Source organism: Dipodomys ordii, unplaced genomic scaffold, assembly GCF_000151885.1.
Source record: "Dipodomys ordii isolate 6190 unplaced genomic scaffold, Dord_2.0 Scaffold108, whole genome shotgun sequence".
Classification (NCBI taxonomy): Eukaryota; Metazoa; Chordata; class Mammalia; order Rodentia; family Heteromyidae; genus Dipodomys; species Dipodomys ordii.
In genome coordinates this window covers 250766-260182 of record NW_012267324.1, presented here as the reverse complement: position 1 = coordinate 260182, position 9417 = coordinate 250766, and the positions used below count along the sequence as shown (strand labels likewise).

The following is a 9417-nucleotide window of genomic DNA, read 5'->3' as shown; positions in this document are numbered from 1 at the left end:
CGTGCGGTCTGCGTGGGGGCCTGTAGCACGCAGGACGTGCGGTCTGCGTGGGGCCTGTAGCACCGGCCTTGAGGTGTGCTGGCTCCTTACCAGCCCTGACTGGTCCCCAGGCAGGTGTGCTGTAGGTGAGCATTAGGCCAGACCAGCAGTGCCCACGCTGGGAAGGGACTCCTCCACATGGCCTGTCACATCCTTGAGAAATCCTCCAGAGGGCGCCAGTGCCCTGGAAATGCCAGGCCGGACCATGTCTGGGGCAGTTGGCAGTAGGCTACCGGTGGGGAACCGTGGACCCGGGAAGAGCACCTCCTCATCGCCTTTCCTGTTGTTTGGCTTACAGCCGAGAAAGTGGACGTGATCGCCGGCTCCTCCAAGATGAAAGGCTTCTCCTCCTCCGAGTCAGAGAGCACCAGCGAGTCGAGCTCCTCAGATAGTGAAGACTCGGAAACAGGTCAGGGGACTCTTGTTTAAGATCTGGTCCAAAACTTCCCCAGTCCATGCCAGGTACCGGCACCAGCCCTGCCTCCGTCCTGGGCTAGGCTGCTGGAGAGCCCAGAGACGGTCGCCGCTCTTTAACGCTGTCTCTAGGCGGCCCTCCCCCATCCCCGCTGAGGCCTGCACCAGGCCGGCATGGGACTAGAGTCCCTCTCCCCAAGCCTCCTGTCCAGGAAAGACTGCGCAGCCCACAGGCTTGCCAGTCCTGTAGTCACGGGCAGGGCCACAGCGCAGGGGAGGTGGTTGGTTGGCAGGTGTCCCGCAAGAGTGGAGCGGAACTGGGCACTGGTGGCTCACGCCTGTCATCCTAGGTACTCAGGAGGCTGAGATCTGAGGATCACAGTTCAAAGCCAGCCCAGGTAGAAAAGTCCGTGAGACTCCTATCTCCAATAAACCACCAGAAAACCAGAAGTGGCGCTGTGGCCCAAGTGGTAGAGTGCTCACCTTGAGCTAAAGGGCTGAGGGACAGCGCCCAGGCCCAGAGTTCAAGACCCACAACCAACAAAAAAATAAAGGCGCGGAGCTGCCTGCAGCTGGCAGCCTTGGCGGCAGGTCCGTCCCCGGCCTGCTGCTAATGCTTCTCACCAGACTGCGCCACAGCTGCGCCCCACCCCAGCGTGGGCCTGCCTGCTGTGCAGCTGCTGCGGCCTCTCCCCAACTCCACACCTACCTAGACGCGTGTAACCTGCAGCCTGTGTGTGCAGCACGCAGTCCCCTCCCGCATGCACACACACGTTGCACACCAGTACCAAGGCTTAAACTCAGGGCTCCAAGCTCCTACTCAGTGTATTTGCTTGTGCCTGGGGTTCTAACACTTAGACTACGTCCCCACTTGTGGTTTTGGGTGGTTCGTTGGGGATGAGAGCCAGCCAGGTTGTCTGCTTAGGCTGCCTTCAACCTTGACCCTCAGATCGGCCTCGCCGGGGCCTGGCTTGCTGCCCTGCCGAGCTCTGTGGGCCAGCCCCGGCACCCTGGCCAGACCCACCTTTTGGGCAGCAACCGGGAAGCCAGAGGAGGAACAGTGCTGGGAGCTGGATGAGCGGTGGAAGAGCACAGTACCGCCGCTCAGCACACTAGGGAATGGAGGGCACTTGAGGGACCTGCGTGTGGCTTGTGCATGGGGTGGGCTGGGCACACACACTCCAGGCCGCCTGCGAGCCAGTCCTGGTGCAAAGTGTTTCTACCAGGTGGACCGGGGCTTGGGCCACAGTGGGAAATGCGTGTCTGGTTAGGCAACCAGGTGGCTGGCGTGTGCTTCCGTGGGTCTCCTGCCTCCGACGTGCTGGGAGTAGCAATCACAGTTCCGGGAGACCCCACCTCTGAGGCGCTCACGGCAGGCTCAGATGCTGTGGGGCTTGGGGTGGGCCGGGGTCTCCCCAGGCCTGGACGCAGAGCCCGCGCCCTGCAGCCTCCCAACCTTTCCAGCCCCCTCAGCCGGCAGGGGGTGCTGCCCTCCAGGCTGGCTGGGAGGAGCCTGCCCCGTGCGGGCCGAGGGGGTGGAGGGGCTGTGCCCTGGAGTCCTGTAGCATTGTCGGTATCTCTGACTCTTCCCTTCTGCCAGCCAAGCGGCAGGTTCGCCTCTCCGCTGGGGTCTGCGTGACAGCCCCGGGGCTGAGCTAATCACCCGCCGAGGCCAAGGTCTCTGCCCCGGGCTCCCTTGTGGGCGCCCTGCACCCCTCCGGCCGCTGGGCTATTTTTTTAAGCCCTCCCCCTCCCTTCAAGGAAAGTGGGAAGATGGTGCAGAGAGTAATCCGAGAGCCCTGGGAACCGCTGTCTTGGCGGGAAGGAGGAGGGTGAGATTTACAGCCTTGGCTCCCAGGCCGGGGCGGTGCAGCCCTGGCCACCGGCTCAGCCGCCTGGGCCCAGGCTCTCCCCACACGCCCTCCCACGTGGGTTTAGCCTGGCTCTCTTTCTTTGTCTCTGTGCTGGCCAGCGCTGCTGCCTCTGAGCCGTGGCTTTTCCTTCACCTTCTGTGTGTGGCGGGGCTCCGTGGGCCAGCTGGGCAGGGCCGCTGGGAGAGCCGCAGCCCGCACTCCGTCGCGGAGCATGACCGCTGCACCCTCGGGTGCCTGGTCACCGCTGCGCTGCGCTGCGGGGCGATGGACGCTATTTCCTTCTGGTCTTCGGGGCTTGTGTAGCCTCCTTGCTCTTGTGATTCCACTTGGGTTGGAGCCGAAATATCTCAAAGGCCTACTTTTGTCACTTGTACTAAGGGTCATTTCTGCTGACACGGGTCTGGGACCTGAATCTCCAAAAGAAACCGAAGCAAAGCAGTCACTGGGGTCGGGAGGGTGGTGCGAGAGCTGTCTTCCGGCAGCGCGAGCTGCTGGGGCCCTGGCGCAGCTCGAACTAGGCTTAAGCGTGAGGCCGCCTGTGCCCGGAGGAGGCTTGGGGTGCTGGCCCAGCCGGCCCTCACCCTGCAGCACACTGAGCCCGGCTGCCGCTTGGGTTGTGTGATCTCTCACGGGGCTCTGCTTTCAGCCGCGCAAGGGGTTGGTGTCTGGCCAGGCGGATACCGTCTGGTATAGCTCGGGTGCCACTGTGCCACACCTCGGAAGGGGTCTGTGGCCAGACCTTCTGGCCGCTCTCCCGGGCAGGCTGTGGACAGAGCCGGGCCCTGCCGCCCGGCACCGCGTGCGGGCCGGGGCAGAGGGTGTCCTGGGACGCCCTGTAGGTCTCGGCCAGCACGTTGCTGGCTGCCTCTTCCGGAGGGGTGGGGCGGGCCAGTGCAGAGGCCTCCCTGTCCACAGCCACACCTCTCCCTCCGCCCCCACCTGCGCTGGGGCAGTTTGGGGGAGGGTCCCTCAGATTTTGCTCTTCTTTTCCACCTGCCCAGGAGCGTCGCCAGCCAGCTCAGAGTCGTGGTTTCCTTTTCCCAGGACTGGACAGTGTGGGCGTTTCTCAGTGGCTCCAGGGGAGAGGGGGATGCTTGGTGTTCTGAAAAGATTTGAGCTGGGAGGTGCAGATGGGCAAGGGGGTGCTCTCTGCTGACCACACGTCCAGCCCCAGCTTCCTGCCCCAAGGGTCTTTGAGGGACTCAGCGGGGCAGGGGGGGGCCCACAGCCAGGTGACTTGATGCACATGCACACACGGCCTTGCAGCTGGAGGGCTGGGGGCTCCCCCGGGTGAGGCCAGCCTTGTGGAATGTGGCCAGCGGCGAGAGGCGGGGTGGGCGGGTTTTTCCCAGGCGTGGGGGAGCATCCGTGACTCCAGAGACGCCACTGCTGCGTGGGTGGAGCCGGCCCAGCGGCCGCCCTGGTCCAGGAGCCAGGCTGGAGTCCCAGATGAGGCGGGAGAGGGGGACCATTTCCTCTTCGATCTGCTTGCTCTGTCTCTCTCGTTCCTTTCTTCTCTTTTCCTTCCTCCTCCCTCAGCTACATGTCACAGATTCCTCTTTATCCTGTGTGCCTCGGGGAGCTGGAAGGGTGCAGAGGCCACGTTCCCTCAGCTCGAGTCCTGCCTCGATCGCAGCATGGTGCCCACAGTGTCAGGCTTTTCTTCCTGGGCCATGGCCCAAGGGAAGGCTGGGAGCGGACATACCTGGTGGTGGTGAGCCTGGTGTCCCTGGCTGGGACAGGGCGGGGCCCTGAGCGGCCGTGGTGGGCACACGCACACACACAGGCAGGCACACACACGTGGAACTCGTCAAGTGAGGGCGCGTTTGTCTGGAGCACAGGCAGGTTCGGTGCACAGAGGATCTGTGGAGGTGGGTCTGTCCCCACCCGAGGAGGCCGGGGGCGGAGCTCCCCATCTCTGGTGCTGCTCTCCTGTGCCCTTTGGGCCACCAGGGCACAGGCTGGCTTGGTCTGCAGTTCTTCTGTTCTTGTGACTTGAATGGTACATTTCACACCACTTCTCTCACACTGATTTCTCTCTTCCTCTACGTAGGTCCTGCCTAATCACTGGACACGGACTCTTAATAAAACGGTCTTCAGTTCCAGATTCCCTCCCAGCAAGCTCTAGCTTAAGTCCCATTTTCTCCTGTGAAGGGACAGGACTCCATCGAGTTATGGAACTCCTCAGAGGCCTGGGCTGTCCCCGGGGTGGAGCGGTCACGCCGGCAGCACACGCCTAGTTCCCGCCTTTGGGAAGGCTGCTTGCCTGGCCTGCCTGTACAGAGACTGGGGCTGATCTGCCTGCCTCCCGTTCCCGGGCCTCTGGGTGGGTGGCACCTCCTGATGGGTGATGACAATCTCCCCGTGCCCGCTGTGGTGCTGCGCTGTGTGTGATACCCGATCAGAGTGCGTCTCCTCTCTCGGTCCCCCCCCCCCCCCTTTGTCTGAGACTCTGGACCTTAACTGCTCCCTTCCGGGACCTTGTGACTTTAGCCCAGGGAAGATCTGCTTCCGCCTCAGGAAGAGTGTGCTGACCTGTCCCAGGCTTTTCCCAGACGAGGAGGGGGCGCCTCCTACCCTCGAGGGCTGGGCAGTGCCACCCCTGGCTGCTTGACCCGCTGGGGCCTGCACGCCCCTCAGCCTCCTCCAGGCCCTCCGGTCCCCATCCCCGTCCCTGTCCCCGTCCCCGCGTGGCTGAATGCTTAAGCTGGTGTAATGGGCGTTTTCCCGGCTTCTTTATCTGCTTCCCTCAAGTCCCATAGGGAGAGTATCTTCTGGGCTGTTGGTGAGGGATACACACACACACATACACACACGCACGCACGCACGCACACACACACGCGCACACACACACGTCCTGCTCCCTTCTGATGCCCTGTGCACCGACCTCCTAGATGTCCGGCCTCCCCAGGCGAGGGCGGCCACCCCAGCTGACCCTCCCAGAGGCACCCAACAGGCTACTTTTCCCCCCGCTTTTTGCGCTAAAAATAAATGTAGGCCCTTTTTTGGTCATGAATCCAGCATCTGAACAGAAAGCCGCGTTAGGAGCAGCGTCTGCGCTCCGGCCTGGGCTCTTGTTCTTTCTTGCTTCAAGCGTACTTCACGTGTCTGCTGGGGCCCAGCCGCCGCACGGCGGACATGGACGCCTTGGAGGCTGCCCTGTCCTGGGGCTGAGCCAGGCTGGGGACATGCCACCGCCTCTCCTGCCTCCCTGGGTTCCTCTAGGCCCAGACTTGCTGTGGCCCCCCAGATGGAGCCCAGCCTCCCCAGGACCCCGCAGGACCCTGCAGTAGCATTCATGAGCTTGCAGGCCGCTCCTGATCCTCTCTGGGCTTCCAGTTTCCAGTCAGCCACGTTTGCCAAACAGACTATTTTCAGCTACCCTTTGGCCTGCGCCTGACGTGCTCCTGTGAACTTGGCTTGGCTGGGATGAGGGGCTTCATGCCCAGAGGTCCCACAGGACAGTTGGGAAGCTGCTGGCATTCTCTTTCTGGGAAGATTTCTGCTGTCTTGGACCAAGCAGCAGCCTAGCTTCTCACAGCATCCAGGCTGCCTGTCCCCCTGCCCCTGACCACACGAGTGTGCACCGCAGCAGCCACGGCCACCACCAGCCCTCCCGCCAGGGCCTCCTGTCCTTGATGGCCAGGGACGCAGTCTTCCTCGCCCGTCAGGCTTCCAGCTGACAGTTCGCTCAGGACCTGTAGAACTTGAAAGTGCTTTAGATTCACTTGTAGCCGACCACCGGCTCAGGCCTGTAATCCTGGCTGTTCACGAGGCTGAGGGGCTCAGTTTGAAGCCAGCCCTAGGCAGGAAAAGTCCAGGAGATTCTTACATCCAATTAAACCATCAAACAAGCCAGAAGTGGAGCTGTGACTCAAGTGGTAGAGAGCCCAAGGCCCCGAGCTCAAGCCCCAGTACCAGCACAAAACAAAAAAAGTGACCTGTATTTGGTGCCCTGGGAATAAGCCAGAAAGACAATGGGCAGCTGTTGTAACCTGTTCCCTGGGCACCAGGAGGTGCCACCCAAGGCCTCTGTCCTGGCTGCCCGGAGTCCCGCAGGAGAGCTGGCCGGCGGCAGCTGCTCCTCCCCTCCTCCTCTCTGCCCCCATCGCCCTGCCTTTTAGCCCTCTTCTCTCCCTCTCCTGGAGTGGGGCTGGGTGGGGTGGAAGAAATCAGTGTTTTAACTCAGATTTTGCAGAAACATTTTACTCCTTTGTACAATTACCATCCTGTGTAAAGCTGGAATTTGTGTTGAGTTGAAGATTGTCACGGAATAAAGATCGCACAGTACTTAAGGCCATCTCCATGGAAACCCTTTCTAGAGAGTCTTGTGTGGGGTGTCTCGGGCTGGAGTGTTGTGAAGCTGTGCGCTTCTTGTCTTGTCTTCTTACTAGTAACTGCCGCAGGGGCCTGGGCCGCAGCGGCTGGCGGGGGGGGCGGGGGGGGCTGTCCCACGTCCGAGCTTCTAGTCTCCTTGGGCCCCAGGATGCTCCCTGTGACCTTCTCAAGGCCGCAGACGTCTCCCTAGACGCCCACAGCTCCGCTGCTTGCTCCCACGCCTGCGCTGGTGAGGGATGGAGCCACCACCACCCCTCCTTACATAGATGAAAGACCACAGCGCGGCCGCGCCCCCCCCCCATACATTTTGTCTGCGCTCAGCCAGCATGGGGCACCTCCCTTAGGCTTGGCTCAGTGGCCAGGCCACGGCCCTAGCGGCCCCGCTCCCTGCCCAGCCCCTCCCACCACTTCCCTGCACTGGAATGGGCCAGAAGAGCCAGCCTCTTCCTCACGCAGTCCCCTGGAGCTTCTGAGACCTTGCCTTCCCTGGCACCCCTTCTCTCTCTGCAATTCTGGGGTCTCCAGCCAGTGCCACAGATGTTTGTGTCTCACCCAAAGAGTTCTGAGGTCTGGCACCTCCGTCTGGGTGCTGGGCTTGAGTTCACTTGTCCTAGATGTCCTCCGCTTCATTGGTTCCGAGGATGTGTCTGTGGCTGCTGAGTGTGTGCATGTGCGTGTGTGTCCTGGTCTTGTCTCTAGCTCGTGCCGGGCACGGGGTCCTGTCGCATCCCCGTAGGTGGCATGCTGCTGCCCCTCCAGGGCCCGGACATCTCACACAAAGTAGCCTTGTTGGGGAAGGTGTCATCCACTGACCCCCATGGCAAGCTGGACATCCTGGGCAGGAAGCTCAGGGACAGCCGGCCGTGGCCGTGCCTCGGGGCCCGCAATCCCGGAGACCCTGTTCCGAGCGCCCCGCTTCCCGCCTAGGCTTGCACACCGTCTTGTTTGGTGAAGGGCCACCCGGCTGGCGGAAACAGTTGAGCATAAGCTTTTGGGGTGGCAGCAGGGGTGGGCACAGCTGTGCAGAGCGGGCACAGCACGGCTGCCAACAGCTCAGGGCCCCCTCTGCAGCCCTTGATGCTGTCCCTCAGAAGGTGCCCTCGGGCCTGTCCCTCCAGGGTGAGGCAGCCTGTGCCCTCCGCTGGCTGTGGGCACCTCGCCGGCGGCACGCACGCCCTGCCCTCGCTTCCCACTCGCTGGCTGTGTGTCCCGGGGTCCATGGCGGCCCGGGCCAGCCCCGACGCGCGCCCACCCACCCGAGCTGCTCTGCTTTGTCTGGAAAGACGCCAGGGCCTTCAGCACCCATGCAGTGGGACCGCCGTGCCTCCATCCCCATCACTGCGTGTAACCCTGAACTAGCGTGCTCTCTCTCCTCACTCTCTCTGCAGTGAGTGGGGGTTTCAGATATCCCCGTGTGCTGGGCAGGCATGGGGCTCCCCAGCTCGCCTTTCGGCATAGGAATGGCGCCAGTGGTGTGAAGGCGGGGGGGGGGGATAATTCCCCATCACAGCGCCTCAAGACGCAGTGGGTGGGCAGGTGGGGGTCCCCCTCCATCGCTTCCCTCCACCCAGGGGTGACCGACTGATCCAAACCCGGCCTGGATCTTCTCACTCCATGTCACCTGCCCCCATCCTGCGCTGCCTTCTGCAGCTTTCTTCTCTTCCGTGTCCGAAGCCAGCTCACCCCCCCCCCCACTCCTCCAGAGCCTCACCACCTTCTCTTTTCTCTGCAGAGATGGCTCCGAAGTCCAAAAAGAAGGGGCACCCTGGGAGGGACCAGAAGAAGGTACGTCACTCCGGGAACAGGTCCCTCCCTAGGGGGTGGCTGGCGTCCTGCCCCAGGGCCTGGCCTCTGGCCTGCCTTGCCTGACATCAGCCTGTGTGTCTCTCTCCGTGTACACAGCATCATCACCACCACCATCAGCCACCGGCCCAGGCCCCGCCCCCCCAGCAGCCCCCCCCAGCCCCCCAGCAGCCTCCACCACCCCCACCACCACCGCAGCCACAGCCGCCGCCGCCGCCGCCGCCTCCACCGCCCTCCATCCCGCAGCAGGCCCCTCCTGCCATGAAGTCCTCGCCCCCACCCTTCATCACCGCCCAGGTGCCCGTCCTGGAGCCCCAGCTCCCGGGCAGCGTCTTCGACCCCATCGGCCACTTCACCCAGCCCATCCTCCACCTGCAGCAGCCCGAGCTGCCCCCTCACCTGCCCCAGCCGCCTGAGCACGGCACTCCGCCCCATCTCAACCAGCACGCCGTAGTCTCTCCTCCAGGTGAGCCGTGGCACTGCCCCAATTCTGCCGGGCCGTAATGTACGGGTACTTTGGGGCAACCCCGGGACCATTGGCATCTAAGTCAGAAGATGGAGTCAGCTGGTGGCTCACGCCTGTAAACCCAGCTACTCAGGAGGCTGAGATCGGAGGATGGAAGTGTCAAAGCCAGCCCGGGCAGGAGAGCTGGGAGAGTTTCCTCCCCAGTGAATCCCCAGAAAGTGGAAAAATGGAGCTGTGGCTTCAACTCCACTTGATGGTGGAGCTCAGAGGCCGCACCCAGGCCCCGAGTTCAAGCCCCAGGACCAGCACACCAGGATGAGTTAGTTCTCATCTCAGTAGAGCTAGGCCTTGGGTTAGTTTCCAAGGATGGGACCCCTCTGAAGTTTATAGTCATCTGGACAAAGGTCAACCTCTGGCCAGACGGCATGCGCAGGGACAGCCTGGCAGACAGGTGGCCTCTGGGAGTGAGGAGCCAGGGGGGCG

The 9417-nt window shown here is 62.8% G+C and overlaps 1 protein-coding gene across 1 annotated transcript in view; it reads left to right on the top strand.

Moving 5' to 3' along the window:
* Positions 1–9417, top strand: part of Brd4 (bromodomain containing 4) — a 29058-nt gene that overhangs the window by 14252 nt on the left and 5389 nt on the right. Inside the window, exons 10-12 of the mRNA XM_013028280.1 lie at positions 338–448; positions 8398–8450; positions 8568–8960. Coding sequence (XP_012883734.1) covers positions 338–448; positions 8398–8450; positions 8568–8960 — 557 coding nt within the window. The remainder of the gene's footprint in view (positions 1–337; positions 449–8397; positions 8451–8567; positions 8961–9417) is intronic.